Raw genomic sequence first — 14668 nt, 5'->3', positions numbered from 1 at the left:
CTATTTCAGGAGAAAACAGATGGTGCACTCAGAAAGCATTTATCTGGGGCGCCTGGGTGGCTCAGTTGGTTAAGCGACTGCCTTCGGCTCAGGTCAGATCCTGGAGTCCCTGGATCAAGTCCCGCATCGGGCTCCCTGCTCGGCAGGGAGCCTGCTTCTGCCTCTGACCCTCCCCCCTCTCATGTGCTCTCTCTCTCTCAAATAAATAAATAAAATCTTTAAAAAAAAAAAAAAAGAAAGAAAGCATTTATCTGAAGAGTTTAATAGAGGGACTTTACAGGGGAGAGGGGAGGGTGAGAACCAGCAAGGGATGGATAAGCCATGGGACTGGCAATCACAGGAAGCTGTTGGGGCAAAGAGAGAACACAGTGTCACTCTGGCCCCCAAAGAGCTAGAGTCGTGGAATAGGGTCACCTAACAGGAGCTGTATCCGTAAAGACAGCCCCACAGGCAGAACTGGGCCAGGCAGGGAGGGAGTCGGGAGATGAATACCCTGACATCTGTCTTCTCCAGTCCTTCAATCTCCTTCAGTGCTTTCCATTGGCTGAACCTGGTCAGAAAACAGAGGGCAAGGGAACCCGGCCGACGGAGTCCTTAGAGGGCAGCCTCTGGGGCAGACAGCAGGGCTCAGAAGGATGGAGCCCAGATGGGGCAGGGGGGTGGGCCATATGCGAATGGAGAAGAGCCAACATTGGGAAATGAGTTCTGGACGAGGCGAGATGAAGGTGTGAGATCAAGGTTTGCGTGCTGTGGGTTGGAAGTGCATGCAGTTGCCACTGGAGTTGAGCACCTGATCGGGGTGCTAGGTCATGGCCAGGATTTGGAGGACAAAAGGGTCTCACCGGTGGCAAGAAGTCAGCCATCTCTTCTTTGCCTGGGATCCTGACCTGTATCCTCCTTTGCTTCTAGGGGAGCCCTCCCAGCCTTCCAACAGCAGCTGGCCCCCAAGCCTGAATGGGACTCCTGCCAAGGCCACCCCAGCTGTAAACCTCACCTTCTCCTCCTACTACCAGCACTCCTCCCCAGTGGCAGCCATGTTCGTTGTGGCCTACGCGCTCATATTCCTCCTCTGCATGGTGGGCAATGCCCTGGTCTGCTTCACTGTGCTCAAGAACCGTCACATGCGCACTGTCACCAACATGTTCATCCTCAACCTGGCCGTCAGCGACCTGCTGGTGGGCATCTTCTGCATGCCCACTACGCTCGTGGACAACCTCATCACTGGTGAGTGGAGGCAATGGAGGCAGTGGGAGTCCCCTCCCCCACCTTCCCGAAATCATTGCTGGCCTGGTCTCTTGGCCAAGATGCCATTGTCTCAGACTCTCCAGACAGTCTTGTGGCTGAGGGATTAGGCTAGAAATAATAGAAACAATGAATTAATTATTCTCTTCATCTAGGCATTGTATGACTTACTCTGCCTGCATTAACTTATCCAATCCTCACAACGATCCAATGAATTATGCGTTGTTATTATTATCCTGATTTGGGGGGTTGGGGAAACCGATGCTCAGAGTGATGAGGGACAGGTCTGTAGTTACACAGCTAAGTGTCAAGTCCCATGTCTTCACACCCAGATTTCTAACCACTACACCATTCAGTCTTACTTTTCTGGGTAGCTGCCCTGGGCAGAGCTAGAACCCACAGGTTTCCTCTGAACGTGGACCTAATAATCCACTTATTTGAGTTGTTCTCCAACCAAAGAGAGTTCTGCCCTACAGGTAGTGAGCTCCCTGTCACCGGGAGTGTCTACGTAGGGACTGCCTGGCCATTTAGCAGTGACTTGGTAGAAGGGATTCAAGCAGAACGAGACCACCTGACCTCCACATTCCTGCCTGTTCATCCCACAAATGGTGGAAGGGTGTTTCTATAAGTTTCAGGACCCAGGAAGTAGAGCCAGGACAGTCAGCTTTCCCTCGGCTGCCCTGGCTCTGTCTGGTGGGACCTTCGCTCACAGCTGGATCTCAGGTTCCGCCAGTGCTGCTGAACATAAACTGCTCATCCTTCTCCTTCCCAGCACACCTAGACCCACACATACGTGTGCACACACACACACATGCGCAAAAGTGCACACACCTAGCCGCACGCTCATACACATTCACCGGTTAACAATGACATGGCGAAGTCACTAGTTGGTTAAGGTGGTGTCTGCCAGCCCTTTCCACGTGCCTAAATTAAAAAAAATGGTTGGAAGAACACATTCACATGGCAATCGTCAAAAACTACCAAAAGGTTTCCAGTGAAAAATGTCCCTTCCATCCCTGTCCTCTGGCCTCCCAGCTTCTCTCCTGGGAGGAAATCAATATTGCCAATTTCTTGTGTCTCTTTCCGAAAGTATTTTTATGCAAGAACAAGCGAATTAAGGACATGCTGACTTTCCAAGCAGTCAGTTCTGCATCTTCACTTTCTTTTTCGGCTTCAAAATATAGAGTGTATATCGTAAGTAGGATTCGTTAAAATTAATTTACATGCAGTTATTCCATATTAATAAATAGAAGCATTTTTCATTCTTTTTTGCAACTGCTTAGCATTCCATTATATGGATGTACTATAATTTATTTAGCCAGTCTCTTTCTGATGGGTATCTAGGTTGTTTTTAACAGAATCTTCTGCAATAGAACAAACCTTCATTCAGCTTTTCTTTTCTTTCCTTTTCTTTTTTTTTTTTTTTTTTTGGAGTGAAGATGCTGAGGGTTGAATTATTTACATCTGCTGCTCCTGGCGCTATGTGACTTCACTGTGTTACAAAGACCCCCGTTTATTTTTTATTCCTTCCCTTCTGTGGCCCTACCCCACTACCTAGTCCCTTCCCCGCCCAACAGGCGAACATTCTACTAAACATAGCCTGTATCTTTTCACTTGTATGCCTTCTTACCAAAAGTGCATCGCAAATGTGTGCATGTTTTACATTGAAATATTTTTGTCCAGGTACAATTTAATATGCACAAAAATCCTCCTTTTTTTAGTGTACTCTTCCACAGGTGTTGAGGGACACACACAGTCATGGAGCTACCACCACAATCAAGATAAAGAACAATGTCATCCCCCCCAACCACTCCCTTGTTTTTCTGGGTTGGGGTTTTCCTGGCTATTCTTGTGGATCTGTTGGCTTTCCTGGCTATTCTTTTTTTTTTTTTTTTTTTTTTTAAGATTTTACTTATTTATTTGACAGAGAGAGACACAGCGGGAGCAGGAACACAAGCAGGGGGAGTAGAAGAGGGAGAAGCAGGCTCCCTGCTAAGCAGGGAACCTGATGCGGGGCTCGATCCCGGGACCCTGGGACCCTGACCTTTGTCACTGGGCTTCTATTTACGTCGCCCTGCATACATCTCACCTGAGGCCGCTAAGGGCTGCCGCTCTGCTCCTCGGGGTGCATCCACCACATTTTACCCTCTGGTCCCCCAGGGATGGACACCCAGGTGGCCTCTGCACAGCGGTGTGTGCGAGCCAGCCTGCCTGTGTCAGTGATGTCATGGCGGGAGTAGAAACGTTGCCATGTGGGGAGATACTGGATTTGGCAAATGCTATAAATCAGAGGAGTTTTTTAATTTAAATTTTTTTTTTTTAAGAGCTGATTTACCAGCACACCACTGCCTCCCACTCTCCAGCACTACAAACAACTGGAGTATGGGGGAATGTCTCTGGGACATGAACTTGGGAGAGGACTTGCCGAATCAGGGAAATACCCAGTTTTCCAAAACAGAATCAGGCTGGTTGCCATGGTGATGTTGGCTTTCCATGATATTTAAACTCCCCAGCACCCACACCAAACTCTCACACTCCCCCATTGTGATTTAGGGGCACAGAGACTGGAAACCAACTCATCTCCCCTCAGCTTTCTCATCTGTGAACAGGAGATCACATCAGGGTTGTTGGGAGGATGGAACGAGACAATGCCTGGCACTCAGTAAGCGTGCAGGCAGAAAGGTCGCTAGGGGTGGCTGCTGGGGAAGAGGGGGCCCAGCCCTGGGAGAGGGCTCCTGAGCCAAGTACAACAGACGAGAACAGATGGGACCCCCAGACCTAGAGGGGCAGAGACACCAGGCAGTGACCAACGCATGGCCTCAAGGAACCAAGATGTGGATCCAGCTACCAGTCCTGAGGCCAAGTGGGGCCCCGGCCTCTGGACAGAGCAGAAGCCTGGGAATCAGAGAGAGACACGGGAGGGGCTGGGGCTGCTTGTGTCTCCTCGACCTGGGAGTCAGGCTCGCTCTGTCCCAGTGGTTCTCAGCTCTGGCTGCCACTCAGATCCCCCGGGGTGGATCTGAAAAGTACTGATGTCTGGTCCCACCCCCAGAGATGCTGACTGTAATTGATCTGGCATGGCTCAGGGCACTGGCTCTTTTCAAAGCCCTCAGGTGATTCTAGTGAGTGGCCAGGGTTGAGAACTGTTGGCCTAGACCTTGAGGCAGGGCTATGGGAGCAGAAAGCCGGGCAGATCTGGCTGGATACAAAGGTCCTGGAGAGAAATCCTTGGTCAATATAAAGACGGTTTCTCTAACGGTGAGAACTGACCGCAGTGGTGTAGACTGGTCAGTTCGTCATTTCTGGAAGTGTGTAAGCAGAGGATGACCACCTAGCAGGACATGGAGGAAAGATCCGAGCCACAGAGGGGACTGGCCTAAATGACCCAAGGTCTCCGGCTCTTCGTGGATGAGGCACTCATTCTATGGTGGACTCTGTCATTGCAGGGTGGCCCTTTGACAACGCCACGTGCAAGATGAGTGGCTTGGTGCAGGGCATGTCCGTGTCGGCTTCCGTGTTCACACTGGTGGCCATTGCCGTGGAAAGGTGAGAGGGCTCCTGGCTGGGTTCTCCTTGGCCGACAGGGGCTCGGCACGAGGAAGAGTTACCGTCACCACTGTCGCACTGACCAGAAGGCTGAGGCTGAATCAGGAGCCATAAAGGGAAGGGCTGGGGGCTAGCTGCCCTCTGCACTTGGGGCGCCTGCAGAGAATACCTCGACCTTCGTCTAGAAGGCCTGGAGGCAGCTCCTGTGAAGGTTTACTAGGGATTCCTGGGTCCTGTGGGAGCTTGAGGGCAGTCCTTGTTTCCTGAACAGTAGGCATCCTGCTACCCATGAGTCTGAGCAAGGAAAGCCAATTTGGGGGGGGGGGGATCAGAGTGTGACCCTGCTCCTTCACTACCCACCCCCCTCCCCACTCCTCCCAACCCCCACCTGCAGGCTCCTTGCTGTTCTCTGGCAGCCCAAGCCTTACTAGCCCTCCATCTCCACCCTACCTCAAGCTACTTCAGGTCTCTTTCCGCCTCAGATTCCATCAGATTCTCTGATAAGCATGAGTTGGCAAATGGAATAGAGCCAGGGGCCAAGGAAGCTTTGCACACAGTAAAACTAACCCAAATGCATGCGATAGGTCCTCTTCCCCTCCCCCACCTCAGTAAGCTTTTGCACTAAGGGCTCATCTGGGCATTCTCCCCCAGAGCATGGGGGGCAGGCAAGGATGCTAGCCAAGACGACATAGGGACAGCCTATCACGTAGAGTCCGCCCCTGAACTCCCAGGGTTTTCGGGAGAATCCCTAAACAGCTAAAACTTTTCTTTGATACGCCTTCCTAATTAGCCTACTCCAGGACAGAAGGTGCAGACTGATCCCTTTGCTAGCTGCCAGCTAATCAGTTTATGCCCCCCCGAAGTGCCCAGACACGAACGTTTCCCACGCTGCCCCCGTTCCTCCCCACGTCCCCCCTCCTGGTTTTGCCTTTGTTCCCCGGCTACTGACTCCCTCGCAGGTGAGAACCAATTTGCTTGCGGACGACCCTAAACTGCCTGCGCTACTCTTGGAAGGTGCCCCCGGTGCCCACACCCCGCCAGCCCCCACCAGGGGTAGCTCTCCTCCCCGGGGACAGGGACCCCCCCGGGGCCGGTGCCCAGCCCGCTTGTCTTTCCTCCCCCGGCCGCAGGTTCCGCTGCATCGTGCACCCTCTCCGCGAGAAGCTGACCCTGCGCGAGGCGCTGGTCACCATCGCGGTCATCTGGGCCCTGGCCCTGCTCATCATGTGCCCCTCGGCCGTCACGCTGACCGTCACGCGCGAGGAGCACCACTTCATGGTGGACGCCCGCAACCGCTCCTACCCGCTCTACTCGTGCTGGGAGGCCTGGCCCGAGAAGGGCATGCGCAGGGTCTACACCACCGTGCTCTTCTCGCACGTCTACCTGGCGCCCCTGGCGCTCATCGTGCTCCTGTACGCGCGCATCGCCCGCAAGCTGTGCAAGGCGTCGGGGCCCGCGCGGCCGGGTGGGGACGCGGCGCGGGAGGGCCGGCGGGGGGCCCGGCGGCGGGCCCGCGTGGTGCACATGCTGGTCATGGTGGCGCTGGTCTTCACGCTGTCCTGGCTGCCGCTCTGGGCGCTGCTGCTGCTCACCGACTACGGCCAGCTCAGCGAGCCGCAGCTGCAGCTGGTCACCGTCTACGCCTTCCCCCTGGCGCACTGGCTGGCCTTCTTCAACAGCAGCGCCAACCCCGTCATCTACGGCTACTTCAACGAGAACTTCCGCCGCGGCTTCCAGGCCGCCTTCCGCGCGCCGCTCTGCCCGCCGCAGTGGGCCGGGCCCAGGGAGGCCTCCTCCGAGCCGCCCGGCGGGCTCCTGCGCGCCCCGGTCTCCGTGCAGGGGCAGCCCAGCGACTCGGGCCTGCCCTCCGAGTCCGGCCAGGGCAGCGGGGCGCCCCGGCCCGGCCGCCTCCCGCTGCGCGGGGCCCGGGTGGCCCACCACGGCTTGGCCGGGGAGGGTGCTGGCTGCGGCCCCCTGCCCCTCACCATACCGGCGTGGGGTAGCTGACTGGGACGGGGAGGGCGGGCCCTTGACCCCGGGGGGACCCTGGGGTGGGGGGCCCGACGGGACGTGGGACACCGCGACAGGGTAGCAGCCAGGTGTGGTGGGAGAAGGCGGTGCCACGTGCCTTCCCCCCCCCACAGGGCGGTGGCTCCGCGGGAGGTCTCTACTCTACTGCCTTCCCCCTTGGAGGGGGGCCCACTTGCCACCAAACCCTTCCTCGTGTGGCCAACTCCGCACCCACCGTCTGGCTGAATCCTCACAACGCTTTGGGAGTAGGTCCTCTTTGTCCCCCTTCTACAGATGCGAAACTGAGGACCGAGAGGAGGTGTGGCTCGCCTGGTCTCTCAGCTGGACGTCGCCCAGGAGCCTGATGCCAGGGTTGTATGGACAGCTCCGGCTGTCTCCAGAAGGACCCTGTAAGGTGGGGCACAGCGAAATGGGTAAATCGTAGTGACGCCGCTGGGAGGGAGCAACGAGCAAAGCTGTCCTGTCCATGTGATGCTTTGTGTCCGGTGTCCTGGAGTCCCTTCTGTATTACCCGAGTCCCTTTTGCTTCACCCTCTCCTGGGAGAACACGCTGGGCCCCTCCTGCCAACTCCCCGTAGGTTTGTTCTGAGAGGGGTTCTGGACCATTCTCTTCTTTTTTTTTTTTTTAAAGATTTTATTTATTTATTTGAGACAGAGAAAATGAGATACAGAGAGCATGAGAGGGGGGGAGGGTCAGAGGGAGAAGCAGACTCCCCGCCGAGCAGGGAGCCCGATGCGGGACTCGATCCCGGGACTCCAGGATCATGACCTGAGCCGAAGGCAGTCGCTTAACCAACTGAGCCACCCAGGCGCCCTGGACCATTCTCTTCTTCCCAGAGTCCTGCAACGGGACATCACGTCTAAGCAGCTGCACAGGGAGTGTCCGTTGCAGATGCTCTGGGTCTTGCCCTTTGGATCCGAGCCCCGAGGAAAGAGGAAGGGGTGGTGTCTTCCCTCCTCTCCTCATAGGGCCCACTGCCATCACCCAGGCCTAGGCGAGAACTTACAAGGTGACAGGTGGCTGTCAGGCCACGTGGAGGCGTCCGTTTATTTATTCCCGGACAGGAGGAAGGGAAGGCACAGTACCTACTTTCCGCCTCTGGAAATACATCAGCCCACTGGAGCTGCTTGCGAGCACAAAGCCTTCCCAAGGCCTCGCATCCCTGTTCCCCCAGGCCTGGGAAGGGGGGTAGGCCAATCAGAGCTCAGGTGCCCTGGGGGCCTCCTGGAAGCCAACCTCTAAACCCCTCCCTGGTACAGATCGCTCCTGTCCTCTGAAAAGGGGTGGAGACTAGGAGGCCCTTGGTTTTCTCTAGCTCTCACCCAGTACACCTGCATCACCTTGAAGAAATGAGGCTTCTCTCCGTGAGGTGGGAGGAAACGGGATTGCCTCAGTGATCCCTGCATGGCCCCGATAATCTGAAGTTCACTGGACATTTCCCCCCTCCTCTCTATAGAAAACATAATGTTGCTAGAATGTTTTGTGCATAGCAAATGACTATTTCCAGGGGTCAGGCCAGACAACGCAGCTCTGAGGCTTGATGGTTTCTGTAAGGGACACACAATGACTTAACCCTGTTTTATTCCACTTTAAGTACTGGACGTAGGCGCAGACGAAACTTCCCGAGCAGTTGTACAGCACGTTCTCCGAACACGTCCCCTGACACTGTCTCATTAGATCCATGCGAACGAGGTTGTTGCTGTCCCACAAACCGAGTAACTGAGCCTGCAAGGGGCCAAGGTCACAGGCCACAGAGGGGCAGGGTTTGGATTAGAATTTGTCTTCTGATGGTTTCTTCCCACACTGCATCCTGCCCCTCAGGGAAGTGGATTGGGCATAATGGGGAGCAAACTGAAGTTCCTACAAAGGTTTTCTGCCTGACAGTGAACCAGAACACTCATGAGCTAGGATCCCTTCAAGCTGTCAGTCTGGGAAATGGGAGTCTCTTGTGTCTACTCTTGTAATATCCAGACTGAGCTGTTCTGTGTACAATATCCATTGCCCATGCACTGAGCAGGCCCCCGAGAGCCCGGTGCTGGTATCTGGGGGTGATGAAGAAGGGTCTCCGGAGAGGGTATGCCATCCTGTCCCTCATTAGCTAGTGCACCTATGGGCCCCATTTCTGGTGCTCTGTGTTAAGTGTCACATAGGCCAGAGGGTTTCCGGCTGCTTTTTGTGAAGAACTGTCTCCAGGCTCTAAAAATTGGCCAGAGAAAGGGCCATCTCAAACCCCAGTGCTTGTCCCTCTGGCTGGGTTGGATCTGTCCGGAGACACTGTCTGGTCTCTCCTCTGGTGTGTGTTTCTCCTTTAGCGTGGCTTCCCAACCACAAAGTCACAGCCTTTATAGTGGGGGGGAGACCAGAGTGCTCACCCCAGCCAACCTTTCCACCAAGGCCCCTTTGTTTTATTTCCCCCGAAAGGTGCCATGCTTTGAAAGATTGGGCCTGCCAAAAAAGCTGTACTAGGTCATAATTCATCTATTTTGCTGTTATTTTTCTTTTTAAAAATCAATCAAAGGCTATGCCTGCCCATTCAGAGATTCGATCTGAATGGTAACAAGCGTGACTTTATGCTTTCATGAAGGGGTGAGGCCTTGCGGGTATATGTAGAATGTTTTGGTTTTTTTTGTGCATGTTTTAAAATATACACAACATAAAACTCACCATTGTTAACATTTCTAAGTGTATGGTTCAGTGGCCATAAATGCATTCACACTGGTGTGTAACTATCACCACTGTAGTTTTCCAGAATTTTTTTTAACATCCCACACTGCAACTGTGTACCCATTGAACACTAACTCCCCATTCCTCCAGGCTTCTGGTAACCACCATTCTACTTTCTGTGTCAATGAACTTGACTACTCTAGGTCCCTCACACAAGTGGAATCAAACATTATTTGTCCTTTCGTGTCTGGCTTATTTCACTGAGCAGAACGTGTTCACGGTTTATCTGTGTTGTAGAATATGCCAGACTTTCCTTCTGTTTAAGGGTGAATATTATGTTGTATTTATATGTCACGTTTGGTTTAGCCATCCATCCATTGGTGGACATTTGGGTTGCATCCTCATGTTAATTATTGTGAATATAATGTGTGGAGTTTTAAGATATTGGAAGTAGTTCCTAAAAATAATGCCTGTGTGGCCCTAAGGACAGAGACCCCAGGTTAGAAACTCAGGATCTCTCCCAACTCAGCACTGATGGGTGACAAAGCCGAGGTCAAGGAAAGCTGTGATTCTTCTCACTTCCCTGTGCCGACCCCACTGTTCTGAGCTTCCGCTGGGCTTTACTTCTTCACTAGAGTGGCTAGAAAATTGTATGATCCTTCCATGGGATGATATGAAGTTATTTTTATAACTATAGCTTTATTATCCTCACTGGAATCCTCTGTCGCAACACCTGGACCCTGTCAGGAGCCTTGTCCAGCTATCCCAAGGCACACAGTAAGCAACGCAGACTTCTCCTGATGTGCCGTCCTTCGCCTATGGGCTGGTGGGGTCTCCTAAGGTGACTGCCCTTTCACAGGCGGAAAGTCTGAAGACGAACTGGATGTGTGATGGGTAAAAAGGGCCAGAGACCTGTTGACACTGAGCACCCCCACCTCGGAGGACTCTTGGAGGGACTCTGTGTCCCATCCTGCCATGTGCAGCACGAGCAGTCATTCTAAGCAGGGGTCTCCACTGATGAATGGCCTCTTGACTTCACCAAGGCCATGCGGCACTCAACAGACCAACGTGAGCTGGAGGCAGGTGCCCGGCCTGGACCCCACGAACCACAATGTGCCCGGCTCTATGCTGAGGACCTTCTCTTGGGGCCTGGAAGACGCATGAGTTGATTTGGGTTGGAATGGAGGGCTGAGCTGGCAAAGGAGGACGAGAGCCCCCTATCATTAGTGTACTGTGTATTCATCCAGAAACCCAGGTGAGAGCCAAACCGAGAGCTGGGTGGACAAAAAAGCATTGCTATTAAGCTCTGTACCTTTTTGCATCCGTTTCCTCAGCTCACCCCTGAGAAGTGCCATTGAGGAAAGATAGATGAGAAGGAGGTAACCCAAATGGGCTTCATTACAAGCAAACAATGTTGAATCGACAATAGGTTCCTTGTGGAATAACCCAATTATTTATGTTTATGGCATTTTATTGCTGTTTTTTTCTCTCTCGACACAAACACTCCATAATCATTGTAGAAATTTCACATTTAGACGCGCAACAAGAAGCAAATAAAAAGCACCCAAATCCCATCACAAGAGATAAGCATAAAGTCATTTGCTGTCCATGTTTTAAAATTTTGTAACAGCTTTATTAAGGCATAAGTCGCAGGGCGCCTGGGTGGCTCAGTCGTTAAGCATCTGCCTTTGGCTCAGGTCATGATCCCAGAGTCCTGGGATCGAGCCCCGCATCGGGCTCCCTGCTCAGCGGGAAGCCTGCTTCTCCCTCTCCCATTCCCCCTGCTTGTGTTCCCTCTCTCGCTGTGTCTCTCTCTGTCAAATAAATAAAATCTAAAAAAAAAAAAAAAGGCATAAGTCGCATACAACAAAGTTCACCTATCTGAACACCTAACTTTGTGTAGTTGTGTAAGCACCAGCACACCCAAGATATTTCCAGCACCATCCCCAAATTCCCTTGTGCCTAACTGCAGTCAACCCTCTCCCTCACTCCTGGCCCCAGATAACCACCCATGCGATTTCAAAATGTCATGTACATGGAACCATTCAGTGTGTAGCTTTGGAGTCTGGTTTCTTTCATTTAGCATGATGTTCTTGAGATTCATCCATGTTGTAGCATGTATCGGTCCTTTGTTTCTTTTTATTGCTGAGTAGTATTTCCTTGTATAGCTGTAGCACATTTTTTTTCTCTGTTCATCAGTTGATAGACATTTGGGCTGTTATTCAAGTATGAATTTATGAATTATGAATAATGCTGCTATAAAAGAATTCATATAAAAGTCCTTAGGGTATATATGTTTTCAGTTCTATTGGCGTGGGTTTGCTGGGTTGTATGGTGAGTGTATAGTTTAATCGTGTAAGAAACTGCCAAAGTATTGTCCAAAGTTGCTACACGATTTTGCACCCCCATCAGCAGCGGACGAGTGTTCCAGCTGTTCTTGCCAATGCTTAGTAGTACTAGTCTTGGAAAAACATCCCTGATGACTAGTGATGCTGGGCATCTTTTTGTAGGCTTATTGGTCATTCATAAATCTTTCATTATAAATGTTTCCAAATCTGCCTGTCTTTTAAAAATGTGGTTATATTGTAGAAACTTTAGTTCAGAGATTTGTTCTAAATCTAAGAGGAACTTATCACCAATAGATTATTATCTTTTTGGGGGGGGAGCGTCAGGGGGAGAGGGAGAGAGGGAGAGAAACTTAAGCAGGCTCCACGCCCAGTGTGGAGCCCAATGTGGAGCCCTATGTAGGGTTTGATCTCACGACCCTGAGATCATGACCTGAGCCAAAATCAAGAGTCGGACGCTTAACTGAGCCGCCCAGGTGCCCCCACTAATAGATGATTTTTAAACCCATCAAGAACAGGTTTAAAGCAAGATAAGTAGATAGAACATGTGAGAGGAGGGAGGGCGATTTGAAGAGGGGATTAGGAATGGCCTCTCTAAGGAGGTGACATTTGTGTACAGCTGTGAATAAAGCGAGAGAGAAAGCCATGTGAATTGCTGAGGAAAGAACAAGGCAGATGGAATATCATTTGCAAAGCCCCTGAGACAGGAAAGGGATCAATGAAAAAGGAATTAACACATATCGAATGGTAGACATATCGAATGAATTTCAAGAATTACATTTCTGGTCAAGTGAAAACTGTTAAAAGCCAGGCACAGTACTCAATGCTTTCGCCTGTGATTTATTTCTCCCAAGAGACTCGCAAGCTCCATGAGGACAGGAGCTCTGTCTGTTTCACTCACCTTCGTAGACTCAGATCTAGGACATTGCCTGGTACATAGGAGACACTCAGTAAATGTCTGTTGAATGGGTGACATAATGAAATAAGCAAGTATTTCTTACTCTTCCCATATTACAGATGGAAAACCCAAGTAGGTTACTGAAGGTCCCTTAACTAGATGGTGGTGAAGCTGGGACTCACATCTTGATCCATCTGGCCAGAAAGTACAGGTTATGCAAATCCCACCCCCCCCCAAACTGCTGTGGATTCTCCTTCCTATATTTGGGATATTGAGGTTCGGAATAAAACAAAGAGGCTTGATGGAGGTCCCCTTTGATCCAAAAATAAAACCAGCCAGCCACAGGCTCCAGACTGCTCTTTTGGCCAGAAGACCCCATTTCCATCCCGTTTAGTGGCTTCCCAAACTTTGAGATGGAAGGCATACCAGCAGTGTAATGAAAAGGTGAAAACTTAGTTTGATCCAATGCCACATCAAGGCTCCAGGGGCTGAAAGCCATTATCCTTTTGCCTCCTGTGCCTTGCAGTCCGTGATGGGGTAAAAGTTGCCCATCTGGCTGCCGTGTCTTGCCTGGAGGTGTTTGTGTTCTCTAGCTAGCTGCAGTGCCCAGGCCCTTGAATCCCTGTCACCAGCAAATGCGGCTGTTGTCATGTGCAAGCATCCAAATTAATGTGGGTGGAAAAACCCAAGCTTAGTGATTTGGGCAAATTAGTTTATCTGTCACATAGCCAGTGGTGGTGTTAAATCACTCTCTGTTTGAGGAGTAATCACTCCTCGCCCCGCTCTGTCTTCCTCTCCGCGGGGAGGTTAGAACAGCCAAAGCCAAGCGGTTCCAGTGACAGAGCAAACCTATGTTCCCATGATTTGACCACCCCCAAGGAAGAGTATTTTACACAACGTAGTTTGTTCACTCACAGTGCTGTCTGGAGGGGCTCTGAAACCACCTCTAATGATCAAAATCACCCCTTCATTCTCCTTGAGTCCACGTCTTGGTAAAATGATTCTGTTCCCTATGCTATAAATTATGGACAATAAACTCATTATGAAAGTGCTGAGTGTTTGCTTTCTGCTTTCCATCGTATTAGTAGCTTTCCCTCGTTTGCATCTTTACTGTGAATGACAGGTGTCCAGGCAAATAGCCATCCCCCCAAAAAGGGAGAGAGTAGGCTATGTTACCACTGACCTGACTGCAGTATTCCCATTTTACAGATGGGGAATGGAGTTGTGTAGAGGCCCAGGCATTTCCTAGAGGCCCCCACATCTTGCATGTGGGAGAAATCAACGCAAAGTTTCAGGCTCTGTGGGTTGCAGTCCAGTGTTCTTGACATGTTACGAAGTTTCTTACTTGGTTAGCTCCCTACTTCTAGGCATATGTGAGAAGTTTAGATAAAACTTAAATCTGGTATGTGTATGCTCAACAATGCTCCCAGTGTCTGCTAACTCTGGGAACATGGACCTCTCACAGTATAGTAGGCAGAGATAGAAAGACAAAAGCTCTCATGCGGTATACTACTTTTTACAAGGGAATATCGTGGTTGGCCAAAGGAGCAATGCAACAGCCTGAGGACTGTCAGAAAAGAATTCCCCTAAGAGGCTTGAAATAAGTCTTAAAGACTGAATTAGAGACAGCCAGGTAGAGAGGAGGGCTTGAAGCACGGAAGCGATGCACTCAGATCTTCATCTGTTAAAGCTTATACTGGCAATGGGTAGAGAGTGACTTGGAGGGAGATGGAGCTGGAGGCCAGTGAGGGAGGAGGTATTTGGGGGCATCCAGGTGAGATATCCCAGGACTGGCTAAGGCAGTAGGAATGGAGAAGAGACAGCAAGTTCATGGGATGTTTGAGAGACCAATTCAGTATTATTTGGTAACTGCTAGGGTGTGAGAGGATGGACCATCATTCTAGGATACTTTTAGTTGCCAGTAACCGGCTTAAACGGAAG

General features: G+C 51.2%; 1 protein-coding gene across 1 annotated transcript; it reads left to right on the top strand.

Annotated features, from left to right (window-relative positions):
* Positions 1-298: 298 nt before the first annotated feature.
* LOC118017820 (neuropeptide FF receptor 1-like) lies at positions 299-6795 on the top strand. Its single transcript, XM_035016071.1, has 3 exons — positions 299-1224; positions 4689-4788; positions 5919-6795. Exons 1-3 carry the CDS (start codon positions 810-812, stop codon positions 6793-6795), a joined length of 1392 nt encoding a protein of 463 aa, XP_034871962.1. The 5' UTR covers positions 299-809.
* The last annotated feature ends 7873 nt before the right edge of the window (positions 6796-14668 follow it).

Source organism: Mirounga leonina, unplaced genomic scaffold (assembly GCF_011800145.1).
Source record: "Mirounga leonina isolate KUSES-001 unplaced genomic scaffold, KU_Mleo_1.0 Mir_106, whole genome shotgun sequence".
Taxonomy (NCBI): Eukaryota; Metazoa; Chordata; class Mammalia; order Carnivora; family Phocidae; genus Mirounga; species Mirounga leonina.
Note: the sequence above shows the minus strand (reverse complement) of the source record. Positions and strands in the feature narration are given on the sequence as shown.

What these genes read in the sequence shown, in the direction of transcription:
- LOC118017820 (XM_035016071.1), top strand. Translation starts at nt 810, where the DNA reads ATGGCCAGGATTTGGAGGACAAAAGGGTCTCACCGGTGGCAAGAAGTC. An exon ending in CGTGGACAACCTCATCACTG is followed by an intron (nt 1,225 to 4,688) that starts GTGAGTGGAGGC and finishes CTGTCATTGCAG; the next exon opens with GGTGGCCCTTTGACAACGCC. An exon ending in GTGGCCATTGCCGTGGAAAG is followed by an intron (nt 4,789 to 5,918) that starts GTGAGAGGGCTC and finishes CCCCGGCCGCAG; the next exon opens with GTTCCGCTGCATCGTGCACC.